We start from the raw sequence: 26,000 nt of genomic DNA, 5'->3' as shown, positions 1-26,000 counted from the left end.
AGAGAACTTGTGCTTAGCAAACTTTTCCTTGGCATAGATGGGGACATGGAGTGACACGCAATAAAACGCTTCCCAGGGGCATACAAAAATAATATCGCGTACATTCCAGCTTCCCGAACAACAATCGCCTGAGAAGCAGGCACTGTGGGAAAGTCTCAGCTCGCTTTTCCTGGGTAATATAAATAGAATTACGGCTGCAAGCAGGACTTTCAACGCGGAGGAAGGGGGAAAGGCCATTTAATGGGCTCTGTTTGAACTTGGACTTTGGCAGGATTCCAGCTTTCTACAGTGAGTGTCGCTACGCTGGGAACCAGGAGGCCCAGCCTGAGCACTGCCTGTCAGACCCTGGAGTCCACGAGCCCGCCAGGTGTTGTGTGCCTTGGTCTGCCATGCTCGCCTGCTCCCCTTCAGGCTGCTACCTCACATCGGAGCGCTCACGCCAGGTCAGCCCAGGCCCATATGCTCTGGTGTCCTGTGAACACCAGCAGATGCATATGGGCAGTATGAAACCAGGCGAGCAGGTATGAGACATCTCCAGTACTCCACCTCGCTGAGCCACCCGTGGAGTCTTTGTGCCTAAGAGCCCTCAGGGACTTCTCTTCCAGCAAGTCGTTCGCTTTCTGCGGCCACGTCAATGCTCAGCATCCACCATGCTCTGCAGCACAGAACCCTGCAGCTTAATCAGGCTGCCCAGCTCTCCGGCCTCATCTCTACCACCCCAAACGGCTCTGGGAACACGCTGCTCAGCGTAAGACCCTGCAGAACTTTGCCGTTATCCACGCGTTCATTAATTCTCTTCCTTATTCTACCTCCTACTCGCTTGCACATCTGGGTTACTAGCCTGCAGTTCCTCGGACCACCTTTTAAACATCAGCACCATATTTTAAGTAGGACGTTTCACACCACAGCCAGCGGTTTGGTGACGTTGCCGGAAGTGACGCCACCTGTGCCCAACAGTTCATTGCCATTCACTTAGTCACTTTGGTCCCTAACCTCTTCTCCCACCATTTCAACAGGAGACAAATCCTCCAAAAAGCCCCCCCAAAAGCCTTCCATGTAAGAACCCCTCCGGCTCTTCCACGGTGAAGAGGGATGTAGCAGCGCTTCATTTGCCTGCCACAGTGCCATCGTTTGTCCTTTCTTGGGGCCTCTGTCCGCACGGAGACAGAGAATGGCACGCTCCTCGCTCGCAACATGCTTGCAAAAGGCTTTATTTTTAGCTGTCGGGCCTGCTGGACGTTGCTCCTGGAGCCTGCCTCCCCGGCTTTCCACATAGCTGCGAGGCACGGCAGGTGCCTCAGGCCTCGAGGACCCACCGCACCCACGCATACGGTCACGCAGGTGGAGCCGGCAGCCCCACGAGAGGAGGGCAGTGAGGCAGCCCTGTGGGGCTGCCCACCCGGACGGCCGCCTGGGGCGCAGGCCGGCTTCGGCCCCCTCAGCGGGGCCGCCCGCGCCCAACCGCCCTCAACGGTCGGCGCCGAGGGGCCAGCGGCGGGCAGCGCGTGCCCCAACCGCGCACGAGCGCGCGCGCGCGCGCACCACCACCCCATTCACGCGCAGCGGTGGCGTCACTAAGGGAGGGGGGAGGGGGGAAGGGGAGCACGGCGCGGCGCGCCTGCGCGGGCAGTGGGCGTGGCGCGGCGCGCGCCTTTGTTTGGGGCGGCGGTTTCCCAGGCTGCCCGGCGCGCGGGCGCGCGGGGGCGGGGCCGGGCGGCGCGCGGGGGGGGGGCGGTGCGGGGGGCGGGGCCGGGCGGCGCGGGCCCGCGGGGTCAGTCGGAGCGCGGCGCCGAGCGAGGGAGGAGGTGCTGAGGGGCCTGAGCGGAGCCGGACCGAGCCGAGCGGAGCCGAGGATGATAAACACCCAGGACAGGTGCGGGGCGGCGAGGCCGGCTTCCCCCCCACGCGCAGCCCCGGCCGGCCCGCCCGCCGTGCGGCGGGGCCGCCCCGGCTTCCCGCCGGGGCCCTCGGAGCGGCGGCGCGCGGGCGGCCGTTGGGGGCGGCCGTTGGGCCCGGCCAGGCGTTTCTGGGGGCGATGCTTGCGGGCAGCGGCGGCAGAAGGGCGGCTGCCTCTCCCGCCTCACGGGGGGGCGGCGTCGCTTCGCTCCCTGCTACCTGAGACCTCCGTAAGCCACCACACACACACACCCCCGCGGGTTTGGGGTGCTTTCTGCGAGCCTGCTGGCGCCCCTGAATTAGGTCGGATGGGGGAAACCGGCTGGAGCGCAGCACTGTTGCAGGTAGCCCCGGGCTGGGGGGGCTGCGTCCAGGGGCGGCATCCCTCGGGGGAGGGGGGCACCGTGCCTTGCCTGGGGAGTGCCTCCTCGGGAGAGAGTGGCTGAGCACCTCTTGCTAGTAAGTATTTACACCGAGAAGGGGTTTTTGTCCTCGGAAGGGAAGCAATTTCCCAGCATCTGTAATGAAAAGATCCAGTATTTTTCCTGGCGGGTTGATTTTCAGCAGTCATGAACTTGCTTGCTGGTGTTTTCAAGTTGTGTGTTTTTTCTCTTCCCTTCCCCCCCCCCCCCAACTGACCAAATTATGTCTGTCTGTTCCTAGTTTACAGTCTAGAAAGTGTCATTTCCTGAGTCTCTATCAAACTGTGTAGATAAGAGCCTGGAGAACGTGTCTAAGACGGCCTTGTTTCTTGGCTGTTGCATGTAGAGCAGATACTTGAGCTGTGCTGTATTCTTAAGATTATTGCATACTAGCTACTCATCAAATAAGATTCCTTACTATATGGCTTGCAGTGGTAAACTGCATAGTAACTTCTTGTTCTGGGCTATGTTCAGCTGCTTCTTAAGAGCCTGTTTAGAAAAAAAAAATTATTTCTGTAGTGCCATGGGAGCTTGCAGGTCTCTCCATCTGGCACAAGTGCTGTTTTTTGGTTTTTTTCTTTCTCCTCTCCTCTGAACAACCGTAGCTTTCCAGACCCAAAGTTGTTCAACCCATTGTTGTCATGGGTTGAAAGCAGCCCTGGCCAGGAGCTTCATGTGTGAAGGATCCGTAGGCATACTGAAGAGCAGTTGGGACTAGGCTCAAAACTATTGACTTTGTGCTTCCTAGGGGGAGGCACAGAGTTAAAATTGCTGAAAGCTTGACAGGTTGAAATTATACAAAGTGGCTAAAAATGTATGCTTGGTAACAGCGCTCATTTCAGGTGGGAGTTGGTCGGGAAGCTTTTACTTGGGAAATCCTTTAGTGAAAGGACCTTAGTGGTCTAAATTAATTTTATTTTAAACTAAGCTGCCTGGCTGAAGGAAAGCAGCCTCTTAGAAGAGGGGAGAGACTAGAGCAGATGGGAGGGTAATCCTAATTTTAAGCTATACATGGATCTTCCAGACCAGAATCATGATGGACTGCTTGCATGTGTGTAGCAGAGGCAGCAAGGGATGAGACTTCTTCAGATGGTTGGAGTTTGACACTTGTGTGAAGTTTTTTCCAGGACTGCTGCTAATATGCATCTGGAAGAAGCAAAACCTTTTCCAGTTTACCTTCTTTGTGTTACCTTCTGGTGGTACTGCCCCTGCCTAAGCTGGCAGTGTGCTGCTTTTAGGCCCCTGGCTGGCTGTAGCCCTGCAGTTTTGGGAGGATAGAGGTAGTGTGCAGGTCTGGGCTAGGCTTTGGAGACTAGCAAAGCCCCAGTGTTGCAAGGAGGGTTCAGCTTGCGGTTGAAGGGGTCTTGTGTTTTGACTTGTGCATGTGCCGGAGGAAGGAAAACTGGGAAGTGTCTTGAACTGCTTTGCATGAAAACTACTGCCTCTTTTTTTTCCCACAACTACACTTCATTATCCAGCTTCTTGATGCATTGGCCACAAGTTGGAGAGAGCTATCAATAGTACATTGTTGACTGTGGGGTGAGGGAGGAGGGAAGGGAATAACAAAGCTGCCAACAGCTTTCTGGGGGTGGGGAATTGCACAGCAAAGTGCTTTGTCATGCCTCTCCACATCCACTACTACTGAATGCACACTAGTCCATTGATAGCCCCAGTGATGTCGTGAGGAAGGACTATATTAATACAAAACACAACTGAGCATGTGTATAAAGGATTTTGCCCTGAGACATCTTCAATACAACTGCTTAATATCTTTTCCTAGTGTGTTTAAAACAGTCCTTTCTACAAGCAGAGCCTGCCGTAGGCCATGGCCACATGGGAACACCACTGAAGAACACTGTCTAGCAAACCTGGAGGAGGAGGAAATATGTGGAGGAAGAATATTTGTGCTTCCTGTAGAAAGATTATTTCAGTATGAGATGGATAGCCAAGATCTTAGCATTTAAGTGTTCTGTTTTTAACTGCATTTTGAAGTTATTTTTTGGCATTCATAAATGTTTCAGTAGTTCATTTGCAGACTATTGGTATATGTTCTGGCATACTGCAGAGGAGGTTCAAGTGATTTTTGATAGTGTGACTCAGTACTTAACCTTTTGATAATTAAGACTGTCTAGTTCATGGAAGGGGCAGGAAGAGGGGAGGACTGGAGCAAGCATTGCCTTGGAAACAACTCGCGTGGAAAGTTTTAGGACAGAGAGTGAGTTGTGGATACTTATATGGAGGCTGTCACTTACAGTCTTGTTCCTCACTCGCTGTGCTTATTGAAAACCTTTGCATTTGCCTTGATTTTTCAGGGAAGTTGTGGAAAAAGTGGTGTTTACCTAGCTTTGTGCTGGTGTAGTTCATAACAGGAACACTGAAGAAAGACTGGGTTTTTTTGCCTTGCTTTTGCAGGCTTTGTTAGAGGAATACTGCTGCTATGCTGTGCCTCAGCAAAGAGTTTTTGTGGTCCTGATAAAAGGAAGCAATGCTCCGGAAGTAAAATAATTTGCTTTCATGGGCTTCCTAAAAGCTGGAGTATGTATTAAAGCCTACTTTCAAAGTGATCCTAATCAACCATGTGCAGGAGATCCAAGAAAACTTACAAACTGAGGGAAACTTTTTTTCTTGTGTCAAGTTCTTAAAAGTAGATCTTGAGGCAAAGTCTGTGGGGTGAACTTGTAAGATGCGGGCGGGGTTGGGCTGAAGGACGCTTGTATGATGTTTCATTTGTCTTTGAAAATGTCAGTTCAGATGTTGTACAATATGTTCAAGATATCTGAAAAAACTAGCCCTTTCACTCCTCCTCACTTTGAAAACGTGAAACTTAAACCTCCTCCTTCTGGATCCTGTTGATCTATTTGTAGATATTTGTCTATAGAAAATGTGTGCTCATCTGGTCATGCGTTTCCAGCCATCTGCTGCTGGCAGTCTTCCAGGTGTCCCTTATTAGCATGAGGTTGCTCAGCACTCTCTCAGTTCTTCACTACAAATCCCCTTCTCTGTTTCAAACAAAACACTACCATTTTCTGATGCAACAAAGCTTGGGCTGTAAGTGTTTTTAATATAGAAGTCCAGGCACTAAAAGGCTTGATAGCTGCCTCTGATGTGCAGTGGAGGAGCAGGAATACAAATGTCTTCGAGTTGTCATGAGAAGTTGTAGCATCAGAAACTTGATCCTGCTAATGTAACCTTGTGTTCTCTCTCTTCTTGCAGTAGTATCTTACCTTTGAGTAACTGTCCCCAGCTGCAGTGCTGCAGGCACATTGTTCCAGGGCCTCTGTGGTGCTCCTGATGCCCCTCACCCACTGTCGAAGATCCCCGGTGGGCGAGGGGGTAGCAGGGATCCTTCTCTTTCAGCTCTGATATATAAGGTGAGAATGATCTAATACCTGGAATAATGACCTGTAGTTGTGTTACAGCCATGTTTGTTTTTTGCAGGTGGTGGGGGATAAATACAAACTAGTCCAAAGTAATAAATGGGGAAATTTCAGTGATCTTGTTGGCATATCACTGAACTGCACGCAGCTCTTTTGTCTAAATATCACCTGCTTCCTAAGAAAGAAAAGACCTTTTCTCATAGGTCTGCAACAAAAATTGACTCATCTCATTCCTGGAGGTCTGCTTCTGCTGTTGTGTGCAGAGCCAACGTTATCAACGCGTGAAGCAACCGAAGTGTGTTGCAGAAGGAGGAAGTGGGAAGCAGAAAGGTGAAATTCTGAGGAGTAAATGGTTGATAAGCTTCTTCCTGTGCCCTAGTCCGGAAGGCAAAGCCGTCAGCGCCTAGGAACTGCCTGAATAGATGCACAGAATAACTCTCCTGACTTCAAAAAAGGGGGAGGCTGCCATCCATTGAGAGAATTGGAATATTTTTAGAATATGCACAGGATGAGAGAAGCTAATAAAATGTTTGCATCGGCAGACTACTTTAGGAGTAAATATATCTAAACCCGTCATTTTGTGGCCTTCCTTATTTTAAGGAGTCTTTTAGCTTTCAGATGAGGAGAATTGACCATTCCTTTCTCCAGAGTAATCGGTGCTCGCACAACTTTTCTGTGTTATATTCTAGTGGCACGCATCTATCTCCCTTCTGGGATAGAGGCTGCTTTCTGCAAGCTAGGGAATGGAGTGCTGTCAGAGGAGGTAGCCTAAATTCATTGCTAAGCTTGCAAATTTGGCTGTTCAGACAGAAGTGTTGTCATAGGTGTTAGACTTGCTTTTAATTATACTGTGGGAGGCATCCAGACTTTATATGATGAAAAGATGCAGGCCTTTTCAGGTCACAGTTATGAAAGTCTCCTCCTGAAATATGCTTGAGAGAATTGGAGACCAGTGTCGCTTTTGTCTGTTGACAGAGGTTTTCTTTAGCGCCAGCTTAGTGAATTTTTAGCATGTGCTTCACCTGCTTACCTTGTGACTACAATAAGTAGTTATATAAATGTCAGTCTCTGTACCGTGTGTAGCCTCTTAACATTTTCAGAATACTGTAACATCATCTTAATGCTGTTGAGCTGAATTGTCACAGATATTAAAGGGGTATGAAATGGAGCCAACTTTAACTCTTGCAGGCTAGTCTTTATCAAGCACTGTGTACACACTGGACAAGATCAAAAGCAGAAAATAGACTCAGCGTGGAGAAGATGCTGTTGGAGAGGATCACAGTTTCGAGGCTTTGAAGCATTTGACTTCAGTATGGCCTTCCATTAGCACAGAAGCTGTTGGCAGTGGTGTACAGGCAGGGGTTGCAGCCTGTGGAGGAGGTGTCTAGATAGATGCATCCCAGAAGTAGGAATGTAATTCTTTGCAGAGTTTATTGCTGGCAGGATCTAGTTTGCTACCAGAACCTGTCAGAGAATCAGCCTCTTCCTTAACATAGTTCATTTCGTTGTGAAGATTGTGGTGCCCTGTATTTAAAACTGTAGCCTCAGGCATGCGTTGCTGGGACTTTCTCTGAGTCTTGAGACTCCCTCTGAGGCTACTGAGCGGGCTACTGAGGGGACCCCCTCTCACGTTAGTGGTGCTGCAGTTGCAGCAGGCTGGGCTTTTCAGCCAGCGTGCTTCAGTATGACCTGGAAAGGCACCTGGACCCAAAAGCTTAAGTACTTTTTCCAACTATATGAGCTGCTCTAGTTAGAGATGACCTTTCTGTACGAGTCTGCCTCCTTCAGAATATGCAGCACAGTACTTGTATATTACAGCATTATAAATTAAGCAGTTGAGGCTCCCTCTAAGTCTCATAACACACAAAATAACAAAAACTAATGTTCAGCTCTTTATCCAGGGGGCTTTATTGTAGAACTGGGAATGAAATAGCGGTCAGAGTTGGTGCTGTGCAGCCAGCATGAGCTTTGAACTGAAGTACGTGCTCTGGCTAGCAAACTTGGCAGGAGTCTGCAGGTGTAGCGCATGCCAACGCTAGGCTGCATACATGAGTTTCTAGAGTCGCTTGGCTAGAATAGATCATAACATCCTTTCTCCTTCCACTGCCAATATGTAGAGGCCTCCCTCCTGTCCTCCTCAGGACACTTGAGCAGCATAACTGAATTGGAAAATCTTGTGCACAGTGAATTGTTACTGAGTGGAAGCTGGTCCTTGAGGCTAAAATTGACTGAAACGGAGCCCAAGGCTTGAGAGCTGATGATTTAGGCAGTTAGGTGTAAAAGACAGCCTGGTGAGTTTTTTGGCTCTGATAGCATGGCTGGGGGATTGTGCAGGGGTGAAGTAAAACTGAACATTTGTTGCATAAATAGGATTTTGCTTTGAGCATGTTCCAAAGAATTCTGGGCTGCTGATTCACAGGAACAGCTTCTTTTCTCAGGATCTCACTAACTCTATTTTAATGCACAGAAATAAAAAGTAAAATCAGCTGCCCAAGATAGGCTGTGTAAACTTAATTCCCAAAGAACCGGGAGAACTGGTTCTGTTAATCCATGCAGTTATGTTGCCTTTGGAACAGTAGGCTGTTGCATTAGGTTTTTTTAAGTGAAAAACCTTGCTAGCTTTGGGTGCGTGAGAAAGTCTTTGAAAGTGTGTAACTGCTGGTGACAGAAGGGCTAAGCGAGAAGATACAGAAAGCTTTTCCCCTCCTATTGCAGGCTTCTGACAGTCTTTCTACACAAATGCATGTGTGCCTCCCCCTCCAATGTGTCAATCCCAGCCTGTTCTTCTCAGCTTCCTAGCCATGTTTTTGTGAAGTGTAAGAAAAGAAACATCTGTGAGCTTTTCTTACTTGAGAGGAAGATCTCTGAAATGGAGGCACTCTTATGCAAAGTAAAAACAAATGTTAAAAGGGTCCTATAAAGTCACTGGTGAGAGATGTGCATAGCCCCCTTCTGTGTGGGGGATTTCTTTTGTTTGTTTTTTTGAATATATCCCTGTAGCGCAGAGCGTTCCCTGTGCTCAGGTATGACTCTTGCCACTGGCTCAGTGCTGGCCGTATTGGCGACAGTCTGATTTAACCTCTACTTGAGCAGCAGCAGTTTCTTAGTGCAGTTGGCTTAAAGCTGTAATAAATCCAGGTGGCAGGCACAGCCATGAAAACTTCTGTCAAACTTGGTGAGCAAACTTATTTCCCACAGGATATTTATTCTGATGAAGCGTAAACCTGTTTTTCAGCGGGGCTATGCTAAGCTTTGTGGGCTTTAAACCCAGCTTCTCCTGCTCAAGTTACCAAAGTCAGGCAGTTTCTGATTTACATGAAGAGTTACTTTGTCTCTAACATTAACATATTCAGTGGCTTCTTTCTTATCACCATGGTTAAGCCAAGAGGGGCCTATTTTAATACACGTGATAATAGGAATTAAAACACTGGGACCGTGAACTTGAGGAGCCTAGAAGTGTTCAGAAGTGTGTTTTGGCTGAACTGTTGGTCTTTCAGTGATGCTTATGCCTTAATAGTTTAAAACGCCTAAAAGCAAATGTCTGCTTGAAAGGGCAACAATGCTGAGGAATCTCTCTCCGTTAATGGGTGCCATTGGCTGCTACTGTATTTATACCCCACATCTTATGGTTGTGAGGAGAAATACTTCTTCATGACAGGTCCAAACTGGACTAAGCTTTCCCTGCTATACTTGCTGCCTATGTGCTTTATTGCTAAAGAAATGTATATAGCCGCCTGATTACAATGCATTTAAAGCTATTCTGATGTGATGGAATTGTTCTGCAGCAGTGTCACTGCTGCTTGTGTTGTCATGCCAGCTATATATACGGTGAGCATCAGCAGATCAAAGTTCATAATGAGTTGCTGAATTAAGCGCCCTGATAAAATAGATTCTGGCATAAAACGCCCATTAGATGCCACTCATCTAATGACCTGGGTGGGATATAACACTTCCCTCTTCACCTGTTGACGCTGTTAAGGAGAGAGGGGCGTGCAGTTTCCCCAGGCCGTCTCTTCACAGAATCACACAGAATCGTTTAGGTTGGAAGGGACCTCTGGAGATCATCTAGTCCAACCTCCCTGCTCAAGCAGGGTCACCTAGAGCATATTGCCTAGGATCACATCCAGCCGGGTTTTGAATATCTCCAGCGAAGGAGACTCCACTACCTCTCTGGGCAACCTGTTCCAATGCTCTGTCACCCTCACAGCGAAGAAGTTTTTTCTCAGGTTCAGGTGGAACTTCCTGTGGTTCAGTTTCTGCCCGTTGCCTCTTGTCCTGTTGCTGGGCACCACGGAGAAGAGGCTGGCCTCATTCTCTTGACACCCCCTCCCTTCAGATACTTGTACACGTTGATGAGATCCCCTCTCAGTCTTCTCTTCTCCAGGCTGAACAGGCCCAGCTCTCGCAGTCTTTCTTCCTAGGAGAGGTGCTCCAGCCCTCTAATAATCTTTGTAGCCCTACGATGCAGGATCAAAACTGGTATTAGCTCTAATATCTGACTGACTTCTGTCCTTCAGGTAGTGCAGGTAACTTCATAAATGTGACAGATTCAGTATGTGTGAGCCTGTAACCAAGCAGAGGGGGAATAATGTAGTGTCCACTGCAGTTGATATGTTAACTTGGGAACCTAAGGAGTTTCTTTATTTCATTGGTGCTTTTTGCAGTGAAATATGGAAATCATTACTGGGGAAGCCAACTGCCTATGCAAATTGCCGGGAGAAGGAATGGGACTTAACCATTAAATTGTTTTCTAGGAACCGCTAAGCAGAATTCAAAGCAGAATGGCATGCTTGCCATTCTAGTTAGAGCAGTATTAGAGAGGGACATGTATGCCTGTGGTCTCTGGAAGAGACCTAGTCACAGTCTTCAAATGTGTGTAACTTCTGTCTACTTTGGAATTCTCTGTGCTACATATTTTCCTCTCCTATATCAGGAGACAAAACACTTGCCGTACTACTAGTTGGTTGTAAAATCTGGGAAAGCAATTTGTGGTCATCTCAAAGACTGTAGGGAGAAGGAAGGGAAATGCAACGAAACTGGTTGGACTACAGCAGCAGATACTATTCCAGCTCGTTGATTGGAGTGGTATTCTTTGAAGAGTAGTTCGTGAACTGCTCTTCAAAGATGTGGCTGGAACTTGTGGTGAATGAAATGGACTTTTGCGACCCAAAATGTAATAAAATGTAAATATGCAAAACTGCGTTCACTTGAACTGGAAAACATGACTAAAAATCACTCTGAGATCTGAGCACTCATTGTAGTGTGCCCCTGAGCCAATAAAGGGGAAAGGGAAAAGTATAATGTTCTTCTCAGTAAGTTTATAATACCATTTTAGTTTGCATTTGGATCTCTTTACGGTCCCCTAGCTGTTAAGATATTACTTTTTCACTCTTTCTTTGGATGTGTTAGGCCAGAATAAAAGCAAGGTATTCTGGAAAATGCAAATAGTTTAGAACAGTGGCTCTTAACCCCTTACAAGCATCCAGGGTGTTCAGACTAAGGTGAGATCTAGCATCTGGTTGTGCATACCTTCTTGAGCTATGGCAGGTCCAATGCTGATGAATTTTAGTGATTAAAACTGAAATTTTGGATACAGTTCAGGCTGTAAGGCTGACCGCAGCTTTTCAGCAGGGGATTTCCATTGAAAATGCTTTTGAAAATCTCTTTGCATGCGCATTTAAGCACAGTCACTTAAAAAATTTTGGTCTATAATTTCATGGGATAGTTCTCTTGAATCCTCCCAGCTTCTGGCACTTAACCCAACAAATCTTAATAAGGTACAGTTTTTAGAATTGGCTGGCTAATGCTTTAGGTCACTTGCTTCTAAACAAAAGTGTGAGTAGTGGGGTTAAAAGCTGGTCAGGGAGGAGCTGGGAATCCTAAATCTGTTCTTTGATTATTTAAAAAATAATTTATATATACATATATATATATAAAAAAGACCCAATAATAGTGCAGTGGGAAGAATCCGGTTCAACATGTGCTTTACACCTAGTGCATTTAAGGTCCATTTTGAAGTTCACATCTATTAACATACTGCTGTAAAATCTTTTTTGTACCAGGCTTGCACTCATAGGGCTGGTGTTACCTGGTTGGTGTTGAAGGGCGCTGAAACGCTATAGCATATTTCATGAGCTTTTCTCTTCCCGCTGCCCTTCCACAACGTGCAGGACGAGAAGATCACTGTTAACCAAGATGTCCCAGTGCATGAAGGGAAGCCTCATATTGTCCACTTCCAGTACAAGGTCACAGAGGTGAAGACCTCTTCCTGGGATGCAGTGCTCTCTAATCAGAGCCTCTTTGTGGAAATCCCCGATGGATTATTAGCTGATGGAAGCAAAGAAGGGTAAGTCCAGGATGCCAGAGCTACGTCCACAGCTCCTCAGGGAGCGATGTTTTGCTTATGCTGGTGATGCTGCGTTGTCTGTGTGTGGTGGGGGGAAACGGGCAGGCTGTATGCGTGGCACCTCTGTTCCTGCTTTGCATATCTAAAATATTTCTTTACTCCCTCCTTTTCAAAGAAGTATCCTCCTTCTTTTGGTTCTCCATATATCTTTTCCCCTAGGTGATCATTTAAGGCAGGCTACTGTTTTCTTATGCTAATGAGAAATAAGTGATGAATGAGTGGAGTGATCCTTTGCATGCGGTGATGTGCGAAATGTACAAATCTTTCTCCAGTTTTGTTCTACTGACCACTTGGCAAAGTTATTTTGGCAAGTATTTTCTCTCTCTTTCAGGGAAAGACTCCATTATATTGATGTGCTATTTCGCATCTGTAGGTGGATCAGCTCTTGAACCACTGCCATGCAGGCTTTTGGCTGTGCCAGAGTCTGATTTTTCTCTGTTGGCAGAAGATGGTAGTGTTTTGTCCAGACAGCTCTGCTCTGAGAAGTTTGTGTAAATGCAGCTTCCAGAGCAGCTACTTCCTGCCAAGTGCTTTGCCAAGAGATCTCCACTGGCAGGGAGCGCAGTAGTATAGATGTGGCTTTAGTGGAGTCCTGTGCAGAACTCTCTGAAGTCCTTCTAAATGTTGAAATAAACTTCACGAGTAAATGACACAAGCAAATTGGGGAAAAAATCTCATTGGACACCTTCACTGAGTGCCAGTATTCCTGCTGTCTCACCCTTGTCTCGTTTGGTCTGAATCCATAAACGTGTTGTATTCTTTCTGCTGTCCTCTAGCTGTCCGAGTGCCTGCTTTCATAGGAGCAGATTGTCCTGTGAGGGTATTTGCCACCCGTGTCATCATGGCTTAAAGCATAATTTCGTAAGATTATTTTTAGCTAGGTAAAACAGTCTAGTAGAGGCTATAATTAAAATAGTTCATTATCATATTAACAAAATCATTGCAAATTTAATCTCCCTTGGTGCGCTCCAGTCTCACTGACTGCTGTTTAATTAGATCTCGATTGAAGTCCCGTTTGTCACTGCTGTAGCAGTGTGCATCCTAAATGCACAGGTCAGCAGTGACAGATACAGCTACGCCATGCTAATTCTGAGGGCTTGGACAGAGGCTAATGCAGCTCTGCTTCCATCAAGAGGTGGCAGAAATCCTTTTGCTGGAAAGGGAGCTTGGATTCACAGCGTCGTTTTTAGCTGTGCCATGCAGATGATGTGTCCCCAAACAGCTCTGCCTGTGCACGTGCTCCTTCAGTGATGTTTTTCTCTTCTCTTCTGCCTTGCACTAGCCTTCTTTTTCATAAAGTACAAAGCTTACAGATCCCTTGGTGTTTGTTGCTGGTGGAAGGCTTGTAGTCTAGCTCCAGAAGAGTTGCAGTCTTCAGCTTCTCACGTATGAAGACTTCTGTACGAAATCGCTGGCTCAAGAGGGATGGATGTTTGTGTATGCTGGCATGCAGACAACCAAGGACACGCACTTGCTCTGTGACTTTGTGTGAGGATAGCTTAGTTTCGCAGGGCTGGATAGTGAAGCAGGAAGTCCATTGTTTCAGCGTCCATTGTTTCTGTAACATGGGGTTTGTGTCTGTAAACAAGTGATCTTTCTGTCTTAAAACATCCAAACAGTTGATAGTGCCCAGTGGCTTCCTCAGGACAGGACTTCCTATAGCTGATGTTCTTTTGTCTTCCTCCTTGGCAGGTTATCAGCACTGTTGGAATTTGCTGAAGAAAAAATGAAAGTAAACTACGTCTTTATTTGCTTCAGAAAAAGCAGAGAAGATAGAGGTGAGAACTCCCACTGGGAGATTTTCTCCCTAGAACTAAAATGACACTACTAAATCTGTACAAAAATCTGGTAATCCCAAGGCAGGGCTTCCGTAAGCTTCCTATTGTGGTAATTGTGTGGCATGCATAATTTTCATGTTTTTCCTACACATTGGAAAATGTTTCTCATAGAAGAAATAACTTATCTGCCTAAGTCCTTTCTTGGGACTAAGGGAAAGGGAATATTCATTTTCTCCAGCTGGGCTTGCTTTGCTGTCCTGCAGTTAAGTTGTTACTAGAGTTGTCATGGGGAAAGCTGCTCTTGAGTAATTTGGGATATTTTCTTGGCCAGAAATCAGTTAATATTCCTTCTTGGATAAGGAGTGAAGGTATCCTTCTGGCATCAGGCTTATGTGATTTGGAAGGAGAGACTAGGAACAGGTTATGACGTGAGAACTAAACACTTTCAGCTTGTTGCTCTGATGCTTATCTGCTTTTTAAAGATCCTCCAGCACTTTTGCCCTTCCTAGACCTACAGGTAATCCTGACTCTGACTATAAATGCTTATGGCTTAAGGGGGCTGCCTTAGTATCTAAAGATAGATGTATTGGATGAGTGATTAGAGCACGGAAGTTTGAGGAGATTTGTGGCAAGGTACCAAGCTATGGATGCGTCATTTTAAATTTTACTAGATGCAGGCTAGTAACCAAGCAATTGCCATGGTAGGAGTAATTCAAACCTCTTCTTAATTCTAATTTTACTCTGCCACTTCACAAGCTGCACTGTCTTTTCTCAGATGGAGCAGTGCTGCTAGAGCTAAATTGCACTGAACCTGGGAAGATACCATTCCATGTATCATCCATCAAGAATCATCTTCAAATGGAGGAAAAGTATATCACCAGTGCTAGTTGCACAGGTGACCTCCATAATGGCTGTTTACAGAAGATGTCCAAGAATCTGATACTGCCCTTTTACAAAAGGGCATGTATTGATAATGAAACTGCCTTGTTTGTATGAGTTCTGGAGTGTTCCATATTCTGGGTACTTGTCTATACAGTTAAAATTCACTGTTACCCTGAAAGTATATAGGACCTCATCTGCATGACTGTTCAGTAGTTTGAAATTAATCATCAGTGGGTGCTGCAGAGATTAGATATTGTAGCAGGGTAACTTACACAGGTCACAGGGATGCGATCCCTTAGCAACAAGGGGACGTGCATGCGGTTAATCTGTAATATATCTTGTCTCAGTCAGATGAGGTGGAGCTTCTGGACTTACCCCGTTATGAATTTGTTCTGTGCAAAACGCAGGGTCTGCAGATGGTTTTTCTGGGGGGATGCACCGAGCTGTGCTGAGATGTCTGAGGTTTCCAGTCTGATCTCCAGGTCCTTCTTGCAAAGACAGGAAAGCTCTGTCCAGTCCCTGCATAAGTTGATTCCTTGTTTGCTGCTTCTGGGCTCAAAGGGTGCTGGGGGCGGGCCACTGAGTATGAAACGAAACAGCATTTGATATGCTGTGAGGTGGCTACAGGCATCCTGGCTAAGTGCAGTTGGGCAGCTGGTGCAAGTAGATGACAAGTGTAGCCCTTACTCAGAGGGGATGGAACAGATGTCGCAGAATAAATGCAGAGCAATCTAGTCCTCTGTAGAGGCTTAAAATTTCCTTTACACCTAGGAGCAACTGCATTGAATACAGGAAGAGACAAGATCTCTTACTGAAGAGGACTGTTGTGTTAAATAGTTTCTTTTTGTGTAGGAAGTTCTGGATGTGCTGCTAGCTCACAGGCATGTTTAATGCCCTTGTACTTTGATGCCAATGACTTTTAGGGTAAAGATCAACGTTCCTGGTGGTAACCATTTCCTTCTCTTTGGTAGCTCCGCTCCTGAAGACATTCAGCTTTTTGGGCTTTGAAATCGTGAGGCCTGGTCACCCCTCTGTCCCATCGCGACCGGACGTGATGTTCATGGTGTACCCCCTGGATCAGAACTCTTCCTCTGATGAAGAATAGCTGCAGCAGGGGACTTCAGTTCGATCTGAAAATGCTTTTGAGGGGAGAGAGGGTTAAATCTCCTTTCTTGAGGAAAGGGAAAACAAGCTTCTGTTGGACTGAAACTGCATTTCTCATTGTTAGATTGGCCTGTGTATCCTCAGAGTTGACTATCTCATTGAAATGTGTTGCCTAGAGAACTATATATACACACATGTAATCACCAAATAGTAAATGGAAGATGTTTATGAACTGGCATAGGAGCTCTTTACATACAGCTGTGTGGTGTGTTAGCCTAGAGGCACCTCGTGCCCAGGCCGTGCGTGGGAGCCTGGCAGTGTAGGGAAGCACAGTGGTAGATGCAGTATCAACTCCTTGACTTTTCTAAATCAGTGTTGGTTCTTTCCTGATCACCTGATGTGTGGCGTGTGCTCATCTGACGGACTACCTGTTTATTTTCACTCAGACTCTTAAGAATAAGGCATGTTTTTTGAGTGTTAGACACATGGAAGAGATGTGCTTGAGTTAACTTTTAACACTACATTAAAACCCCTGTGCGTCTCTGCTCTGGGGTAACTGATGCTGTTTAACTGGTTTAACTTTTTTTTTAAACTTCTTGCTCTTCCAGCTTTTGTTTAAGCAGTCTTACTCTGTTCAATGTTACCACTGCACTATCACAGCATTCAATAAAAGGGGCATTCAGATTAACTTCACACAGCTGGGGCTGCTTATTTAAAAGGAAAAGAGCCTTTTTGTAGGCCTCCCTTAATGCTGCAATGGTACTCTGCTTATATAGGGTCAAGTGAGTGTTCAGAGCAATATCTCTAGTCTTGGGGAACGTTTCCTTACCTACCTGAGGTGTGATGGTTTTGATGGTCCAAAGAGCCTAAAAAGCTCACACCTTTAGTCTCTTCCCAAGGACCGGTAAGGAGCAGGCCCTTGGCTGTTGTCACACCTCTTTTCTTCCTCCTGACCTTTCCAAAGAGATCTCAAGACACTGAGATAATGGCTGTATCCAAACCAAAGGGAATCGTGTGCAGGGACAGGTGTGGAAGGCAGCTCTGCTAGTAACATGCCCTTGTGCAGATGGTGGGACAGTTCTCCCATCCTGGGGATCTCCCAGAGGAGGCTGGAGGGGTGTCTGTGGTGGCACTGCTAGCTGTAGCTCACGTTTCAATCCTGCCACTTCTAATGCTGGAGAATGAGGTTGTGCTCTTGTCTTCATGCCATTTGGATGTAACCTGGCTGGCTTTCTTTGAATGCCACATGAGAAGGGTGTATTTATAAACTGTGCCCTGGAGACATGTTGTGAGCTCTCTTCCTGGCCTGGCTGCTTGCGTGTGGAATTGTCCTTGTGTGCTTTGTTATGCTCTCACTTTTCTGTGGAGGATTTTGTTAAAAGCTGAAGCCAAGCCATTCCATAAACGTCATGGTCAGTGTGTTTTGTTTGGGGGAGAGAGGTGGGGGCCGGGATATAAGTTTGTGTGAATAAATCATCTTAAAGTTTATGTCTCTCTTCCCTCCTTCCCCTCCAACAGCATGAAAGTAGGACAAACGCGAATACGGCAGGGAAGTGTGTGGCTAGCCCATTTGGACAAGGGCAGGGCTGTTCTCCCCTGCCTTTCCAGGCTGAGCTGAATGGCCAGTGGCTCTAGTCCAATCCAATGCCCCAATCTTATCAAAGAGGGCATTAAATGCAGCTTCTCTGCTCCTGCTGCCTCGGTGCCTTTCAGGGCTGAAGCTGTGAACTAGGCTAACGAGCTGGGGCTGGTTTAAAATTGAAGACTGAGCTGTACTGCTGGGAAGGGTCTGCACTAGCTTTACTGTGGCTCCATGGTCTATGGTAGTACTGGTCCTGGCTCAGCAACGATACCTTTTACTTCCTATCCTTGCTGTAAGAGCACTGAAAAACAGCAGAAACCCTGTACTTACTCCCTTGTTAGAGAATGTGTGTTTCTCATTCTGGGGTTCATACTATCAATGGGTTGGAAGGCAGAAGCTTTAGGCCTGTTCCTGCCCCATTCCCAGCCAGATCCATGAGGACCCCTTTTGCAGGCTTGCTCGTAACTCCCAGGGAGTTTTTGCATGCTCTAGGGCCCTCATCCTGCCCCACGGCTCTCGTTTCTGGACTTACCCGTTATGAATTTGTTCTGTGCATAACGCAGGGTCTGCAGATGGTTTTTCTGGGGGGAATGCACCGAGCTGTGCTTCCCGCTCTTCTCTCTAACCTGAGGGGATGGGAATCGCTTTGCTCCTTCCTTGCATTAATCAGCCTACTGTCTGATTCCAAGGTCCTGCACGTTGGGTACTTGGGAGCTGGGACAGTCCCTAGAGCTGATTAATAAGCTGCAGTCTGGGCTGGCATGTGTGATCCTCTGATAGCTACCACATACTGTCACCGACCCCTTGTTAATTCAATAGCAACAGGTACCTTCACAAGATCACAGGTCATGTTCCTGCCTGCAGCTGTGGACAAACACAAAGGTCTTAGATCCCTTAATTTCTTTAGAAACACTGTGGTCTGAGTGTTACCTGCTGCATCTAGCACCCCTGTGGCAGAGCCTGCAGTAGGCTGAAACTGTCACTGAGCATGAACCAGCCTCCAGCTGACATCTCCTGTGTGTTTTGGCTGCCGCGTGGTGCTCATACTCAAAGAAAAAGTGGCTTGGTACCCTCCCTAGGCTTGTGAAAGTGAGGCTTGACAAGGAAAAGCAAATTTCTACAGCCGCCTTTGGCTCTGTATCCCATGTGGCAGGATCCTTGTAGGCTGTGGGACAGGCACCCACCTTGGGACTTCCTCGGGGTTGGGATGTTTGCCTGTGCTGAATAACAGACCAGCCTGCTCCAGGCCTGCTGCTGTGCATGGGCCTGGAGTTGGATGGTGTGTGTGAGCGAGCAGATGGGAGCGAGGGGTGGAGGTGGGTGCTGCCATGGGGTGGCATGAATGATGCTGCAGCTCCAGCCCCTGCCATCAGCAGGCTCCCTGGGGAAGGTGCTGGGAGCAGGAACATGCCTGCTCCAAATCAGATGCCAAAACAGGGTGTACGCAATGGTCCTCAGTAGGGTTTGGGGCACTTGGGGTGTGGCTTCAGCCCAGCCAGCAAAACTGGATGCTTGGCAAAGGGCTGAGGTTGCAACAGCCCAGCAGGGCCAGGCTTCCAGGGACCCATCACAGGCAGAGGGCTGGGAGTTACTGTTGGCTTGGGTTTGGCTCCTGGCACAAAATTGGGGGAAGCTGGGCCCTGCTGGGACAGTGCGGTTCCTGCAACTTGGCCCTGCTGCTTGGCCCCACTGATGCTGGGGCCTGGCGTGGGGAAGGGGAGGGAGATTTTGGGGGGGGGGGGGGGAGGGCTGCAGCTTGGGTCCTGGGTGAGGGCAGCTGGGGCATGTGTATTTGCAGGGGATGCAGGTGGGCACCAAAGCTGGGCACTCCCTGGCTGCTGGAATCTCAGCAGTGGGTGGGGAGGAGGTGCAGGGCCCAGTGGGTGCTGTCAGGGAGATGGGTGGGAAAAGCCCCTGCCTGGCATTTTGGGGACCTGACTGCTGACACCAGATTGCAAGGGGACAACTTGGGCCTGGGGTGCCAGTGGGCCCAGCTCCACATTCGGAGCTGCTATGTGCCACCTCCCCCTGCCCCAGCCTGTCCCATTATATAATTGGTGCCCATTAAAACCTTAATTACTCCAGTTACCTCTCAGCAGCTGACCTTTCTGACAAGTCCCTTAATCAGTTATCCCTTTAACTGCATTTCCAGGGCTTTAAATGGCAAGGGGACGTCAGCTCAGGGAGGGTTTCCATCCCCGGGGGTGGCCCGGGAACGGAACAGCCCTGCGGGGAGAGGCCAGTGCAGCGGCTGGCTCATCAGAGAAAACCCAGTTAGCTGGGGCCGTGCATCCCGGCTGCCTGCACGCCACGACAAGGATGCCAACGCCGGCTCCCCAGGCTCCTAATGGGACAGTGAGGATAAATGCCCAACTGGTGAAAGCCCAGCTGCCTCACCAAAGGGCTCAGTTCAAAGAGCAGCCCGCAGGTCTATTTAAGGCCCCTTGGCTGCCTCCCTCAAGCCCTCTGAGATCAGTGGCCGTATTTTTTTGGGGGGGGGCGGGGGCAGAGGCCCAGCATTCAGGGAGAGCAGTGACAGGAAGAAAACGCCACCCTCACAGGTTTGTGATTGTCTCTTAAAAAGATTTATTCTCTCTCCTTGCCCAAATGTACAAAGGCAAGAAGAGTACAGTTTGTATATATATATATATATATATATTTATATATATATATAAAAAACAAGGAACTTGGTAATAATGTACACTTTACAGAAGGGCAGAATCAGGAAGACTGAAATGAAACCCAACACAGCAACTCCAATGGAAACAAGAGCTATAAACATCAACGCTTCAATGCCCTGGCAGGCCTCCCGCTGGCGGGGCCAGGCAGGGGCTCGGGGGTGGCAGGGCCTGGCTGGCAGGGGGTCGGGCTGAGGGGGCCCCACGGGCAGGGGCCGAGCCCATCGGGGCTCGGTGGGCTGCTGTTTGGGGACACCAGGGCCCTGTGAGCAGAGGCTGGGACTGGGGGAATCCAGCGGGCAGGGGGTTGGGACCGCAGGGCCTGGTGGAGGGGCCGGGGGGGATGACAAACCCAGCTCAGCACAAGGCCTCTGCCCCACACGCAAGTGCTGAACAGGAAATCTGAAAACGTCACGCTTCAAACCTATTTGGCTTAACTGTTGTTTCACTTAAAGGGAGACTCAGTTGGGCCCCTCTTTGATGGCCAGCAAAGCCCCAGTCCCCCTGCCCCAGTCCCCTGCAGCCCCTCTGGCTGTCCCAGCCCTGGGAGGGGGATCCTGCACCGATCCAATCCTGCCCCAGCCAAGACCTCCTCCATGCCCACTGTGCTCATGGAGATGCAGAGCAAGGCCCCGACCAAGGATGGAGGTAGGGGCAGCCTTAGACATGCTCCTCTGCAGGCCGAACTGAGCAAGGGGCTGCGTTCAGGACACAGGCTCCCCCTCCCCTGCATCGCCCCGACCCCTCCAGCCAAGCGGCCTCCCCGCGTCAGGCTCCAGCTGCACGTCCTGCCTGCACCAGGATCAGCAGCCCCAGCTGGGCAGTCTCCAGCCTGGTGGCTGCAGGTGTATCTGGCTGGGAGGGTACAGGGTAGAGCCACTGCTCAGCGTCTCCTACCCCTTCCTGGAGGAGCAAAGGGAGCTGGGAGCCAGCCTGTCCCCCATGCAGTACAAGGAGCAGCTGTGCCTGTCCAGACCCATCTCCTTGCAAAGACAGAATGAGAAGAGGAAGAACGATGAGTCAAACTAAGAGGCATCGAGGAGCACAGGCTGGGACCAACACGCTACCTTCATCAGAAACAGGGCTGAGCCCAGTCAGTGTCTCCTTTCGAACTGGATAAAGTGGGGAACAGGGAAAAGAAAACAAAACCCAAAACAACAGCTTTCAAACAATTGCTTTTTACAGTATGTACAGAGCCCAGCGGGCAGAGCATCCCGGTACAGCAGCCCCTCGGGGCCGGGTGCGACACACAAACAACAGAGACCGCTGCGGACCGACGGTAACCCCGCGCTCCCCCAGCCTGGGAGGGACAGCACCGCTTGCCCAGCCGGGGACCGGCAGGGAGAGCCTGGGCGGCCCGGCTGCTCCAGGCCGAGGTAGAGAGCCGGCCCGGGAAAAGCCGCTCCACGGCTGGGGGAGCAGAGGACCAGAAAGCCCCTGTCCTCAGGGACTGGGGACACGGGGAGCAGCCAGCAGCAGGGCATGCACTGCCCAGAGGACCAGCTTCAAGGACCTGGTGCCCTGAGCCCTGGCACAGGGCCAGAGCAGGGTGTTTTTCTTTTTTTTTTTTTTTTTTTTTGGGGGGGGGGGTGCCTGTGTGGCTCAGAGAAGTGCCTCTGACAGAGCCTAAGTGTGCTTGTTCCTTGCTGAGCTCTGCCCATGGCCAGGGGACCTCAACTTAAAAGCAGAGGGTGGCTGTGAAGGGGAGCCCCCAGCCCTGCCTCCGAGCAGGATTGCCCTACCTGGGGGGAAGTGCTTGCTGCAGGGAGGGGCAGAGGGCAGGCTGGGTTTTTTTTTTTTTTGGGGGGGGGGGGTGCAGAGTCACAGCTCAGAAACCAACTCAAAAGCCTTGGAAATGAGTTTCAGTCAGGTCTGGACCCTACAAGGCACTGGGGAGAAATCCTGGCAGCGGGCTGGGTGATGGGCACAGCACACAGCTGCTCCCCAGCTCTGTGACACCCCCCCCCCCCCAACTGATACCACCTCCAAACAGCTTCCTGGAGCCATCCAGGCTTCAGCTGGGCCAAGAGCAGTGCCCCCCCCCCCCCAGCCCCCCCCCCCCCAAACCCACTGGCCAGCACATTGTGGGATGCTCCAGTTGCAATGAGGCCAATAACGCCTGCCCTGTGCAGGGTGCCAGGAGCAGAGCCAGCCACCCAGGCGGCTCCTTCCCACGCAGGCATGGTCAGAGCAGAGCAGAGCAGCGTGAGCTGCTTTGCACCTGGTCCTCGCCATGGGGCACAGGAGTACCAACCACTGCTGCTGGGCCGGAGCAGAAAAGCAGGGAGAGCCCAGAGCAGGAGATGGAGGAGAGTAGCAGGGCACAGAGGTGCGTAGCGCCGCAATGCCCAGCTGCCTGTTTGCAGCAGCGCCATGGCAGTGGGCCCCTCAGACCTGGTGCAGGTGGACTGACTGAGGATTTTGGATGGCTACAACCCTACTCAAACTTGCAGGCACTGCTTGACCTGCTGACATATCTGTGCCGCACAAGCACGAACATTTTTGCCTATCGACGCATCCCACAGGGCTGACCGTCTCCATCCGCACAAGCGTCTCCAACACCCACCTTGACTCCACAGCACTAATAAGAGTAGCCAGAACTCTCTTTCCTGAGACTGCAACTCCACTTCCAGCTCTGACTTGTGGTTCAACCCTAGCGAGGAACACACGGCACAAGGGATGCAGGAGGCAGCACCCCAGCCCATGCCACTTGCCCACCCCAAGTCCTGTGATGCTCAGACCCATCATGAAGCAGTGACTCCCAGAGACACAGCAGGGTCTCAAATCCATCGAGAAACCTCAGTGCTTCCGTTTCCTCTTCATATGCACCAGGCAGGCGATTCACTTCCATCCCGAGCGCCAGTGCCCACTAGAATAAATATTTCCATAGGTACCAGCTCGCCCACTCACCAAAGGGAAGGGTGTAGAGGGGGGGATTCAGTGTGTGTCCGACGGGGGAGAAGACAGAGTCTGCCTCGATTACGGCAGGAACGTCAAGCAGAACAATTAACACCATTCAACTGATGTCTAAAGGAGTCTCCAGCGCTTCCTCATGTGAGCCAGTCACATGTCTCGTACAGCCCAGGCATCCCAGCGCATCACGTCCTGCAGAGAACCAAAGGCAAAAAGTCAGCTCCGACATCCAGCAGCCCCCATGAGCCCCAGGGCTGCGACCGGGGCAATCGGCAGGAGGTCAGAGGGGAAAGCCAGCACCTGCTGCTTGGGGACGTGCTCACTGGGGGCTCCAGAGGTGACTGGGGGGGACATGAGGAGCGAGCGGAGGGGGTGAGCCCAGCCTCTGCTCTCAGGGCTGCTCTTCCGCCTCAAGATGGCCCTGTACCACCCCATGTTAGGCCACGCATGCCTATCCAACCGCTTCTGCCCTGACAGAGCCTGTGCCCTCATCCTGGCCATGGGGAGTGGAGATGTGTGGTTGCCCAACAGGCTAAGCAGGGTGGAAGCCTGCCCATGCCGGTACTGCAGGAGAGCCTTACCATTCTCACCTCCTGGGAGGTGGGTATAGGGAGGGAGCGGAGCCCTGCTGGCTGGCAACGATGGCGGTGGAGGAGAGACCTGCGGAGAGAAGCAGCATCAGGAGCTGGCAGCAGGAGACAGGCACTGAGTTCAGCCTGGCAACCGTCCTGGCTGGGCCCACAGCACCCGCACATCTGGATCACACCTGTCCCAAGCTCCAAGCCGGCAGAGCTGAAAGGCACTGGATATGGCCAAAGTAGTGCCCAGCGCAGGGGCTCATGCTGCCCAAAGAGGCTACAAAACCCTGCGAACACCCTCCCGAGTCCTGGTGGCTCAGCTCAGCCCTGCTTGGGGCCCTCTCAGAAGCAGCCATGCTCCAGGAGCCCCTCTGGCTGTGCGTTCTGTCCCCAGCATCCAGTCCCCAGTCAAGGGCAAGATTTGGCTCTCACCTGTTGCATAGGGCAGGTTGTACTGCGCTGGCAGCAGCGAGTACCCGAGGTGGTGGTGGTGGTGATGCGTCGAGAGCAGGCGTTGAGATGGCGAGGTCCGGGGCCGGTCTGCACTCCTTTCCCCACCTCCTGCTCCGCCAACACTGCTACAGCTCCCGCCGCCCCCCACCACCCCGCAGCCACTGCGGTCCCTCTCCTGAGACGTCTTCTCGCTTATCTAGGGAGGAGAAAACAGGTGCACATTGAGCGAAGCTGGTGGCCTCAAAGCAGCTTGCAGGGAGAGGGGCTGGCTCTGTCCCAGCTACCCAGTGGGGTGGCTTGGCATGGGCACCCCAGGGTGCAGGGCCCTCAGAACAGCCAGTCCAGCCAGCAGAGCCCACCAGCTGTCTGATCCACGCAGGCCCTTGAGGCTGCCCCATGGCACCATTGTCTACAGGCTCCCCGTGACACTGCTGACACAGCACAGAGATGACAGGATGGCTGGTGACCATCCCAAAAGTGAACAGAAGGGTGCAAACCTGTTTAGCAGGGTCCCATTCAGGGCAGCTCCTTCCTGTCCAAAAGCAGATGTCAGAGCTCCTTCTCTCAGCTTGGTCTAAAAGGAGCTTGCAACCCTATGTTGCCCTGGGATGGATCCAGGCCCTGTGTCCTGGCCTCCCACCCATCAGCAGACAAGCTCCAGGGACGAGGACAAGTGTTGCCTAGTCCCTGCAGGGCCTAGAGGAGTCTCAGGGCTTCTCTGGGCCGGTCACGCCCACAAGTTTGGCTCATCACTCCAAAAGGAGTCGTGCTGTGGGATTTGTTTAGGGCCTCTGGTCTCCTACAGCAGGAATGTCAACCCAACCTAGGCAGAGTTGCTCTGGGCTGGCCATAGGACCCAAGGACCTTCCTGAAGCCAGTGCATGGAGCTGGCCTGACCCTCACCGTAGGCGATTTGCTCTTGTAGTGGCTGGCGTGCTGCTGCAGGATGTCCAGGGCCTTAGACTCCGAGCTGGATTTACAGCTCACACTGGGACTGGCTCGGGACTTGTCGCTGTCATCGCTCCCGGACGCCTTGCTCCCGTACGGGGAGAAGGAGTAGCTGGAGGGGAGGTACGATCCTGGTCGGGGGGAAAGATGGCAGTCAGAGCAAGAGGAGCAAGCAGATTTGTCACCCACTGCTGCTTCGGGCTGCACAACAGGAGCACACAGCTCTGCCACCCCATGGGGAGGTGGCAAAGGCGTGTGCCGCCAGCCACATAAGCCAGCAGACAACAAGTCACAGACACAACCCAGTAATGAAAGTCACTCTCCCTTTGGGACCCTCTGGTCCCTTTGGGACCAACGGCACAAAGTCCGTGGCAGCAGCTCCCCTGCCCAGCCCCAAGCCACGAAGACGATGGTAGCTCTGGCCCACAGCCATCCCCCACTCCAGGAGGATGGGCAGGGCACAGGCACAGCCTAGGAAGGGACATCCCCGGGCTAGACAGCAGTTCTTGAGAAGGCCGTGGCTCTCCTACCTGGGTAATTCTGCATCATGACCGTGGGCATGGCCCGGTAGCTGGGGTGGTTGGGGTCATACGACTGGCTGTAGGAGTAGCCGTGCATGTAGGGGATGTAGGACTGGTGCTGCGTGAGGGGTGAAGATACGGGGACATGGACACTCGGCCTGGGGTCCTTCCCCACCATGCGAGCCTCCTCGGTGGGGGTCAGTTTGCACTCAGAGCTGGCGCTCTCCTTCCCGTCTTCCTTGGACACAGCTTCTTTGCTTCGACTTCTTTCTTCCTTCAACTTCCGATCCCTCTCCTCTTTCCACCGCTCATCCTCCGTCTTGATGTCCGAGTACTTTGCAGGGTAAACATAGGTCCACATCCGGGGCTCTGCTTCCTGCAAGAACCAGTGAACTGTCAGAGCAGTTGCCTCCCCCCAACCCCACATGCCCCAAAAACCCAGAACTAGAACTTGGAAGAGAC

At 50.6% G+C, this 26,000-nt stretch overlaps 2 protein-coding genes across 2 annotated transcripts in view; one reads left to right on the top strand and one right to left on the bottom strand.

Annotated features, from left to right (window-relative positions):
• Positions 1 to 1,751: 1,751 nt before the first annotated feature.
• OAZ2 (ornithine decarboxylase antizyme 2) lies at positions 1,752 to 17,353 on the top strand. The gene is given in 6 exon segments (XM_068957976.1): positions 1,752 to 1,873; positions 5,532 to 5,607; positions 5,609 to 5,689; positions 11,866 to 12,041; positions 13,794 to 13,879; positions 15,733 to 17,353. Coding segments are annotated over 6 exon segments (573 nt in total). The 5' UTR covers positions 1,752 to 1,853; the 3' UTR covers positions 15,867 to 17,353.
• A 3,934-nt stretch (positions 17,354 to 21,287) lies between these two features.
• Positions 21,288 to 26,000, bottom strand: part of ZNF609 (zinc finger protein 609) — a 92,137-nt gene continuing 87,424 nt past the window's right edge. Inside the window, exons 6-10 of the mRNA XM_068957957.1 lie at positions 25,548 to 25,914; positions 24,973 to 25,148; positions 24,049 to 24,265; positions 23,620 to 23,698; positions 21,288 to 23,230 (exon numbers count right to left, since the gene is read on the bottom strand). Of these exons, the coding sequence (XP_068814058.1) occupies positions 23,625 to 23,698; positions 24,049 to 24,265; positions 24,973 to 25,148; positions 25,548 to 25,914 (834 nt within the window). The 3' untranslated portion in view covers positions 21,288 to 23,230; positions 23,620 to 23,624. The remainder of the gene's footprint in view (positions 23,231 to 23,619; positions 23,699 to 24,048; positions 24,266 to 24,972; positions 25,149 to 25,547; positions 25,915 to 26,000) is intronic.

This window comes from Struthio camelus, chromosome 12 (assembly GCF_040807025.1).
Source record: "Struthio camelus isolate bStrCam1 chromosome 12, bStrCam1.hap1, whole genome shotgun sequence".
Taxonomy (NCBI): domain Eukaryota; kingdom Metazoa; phylum Chordata; class Aves; order Struthioniformes; family Struthionidae; genus Struthio; species Struthio camelus.
This window is presented reverse-complemented; position numbering and strand designations above follow the sequence as displayed.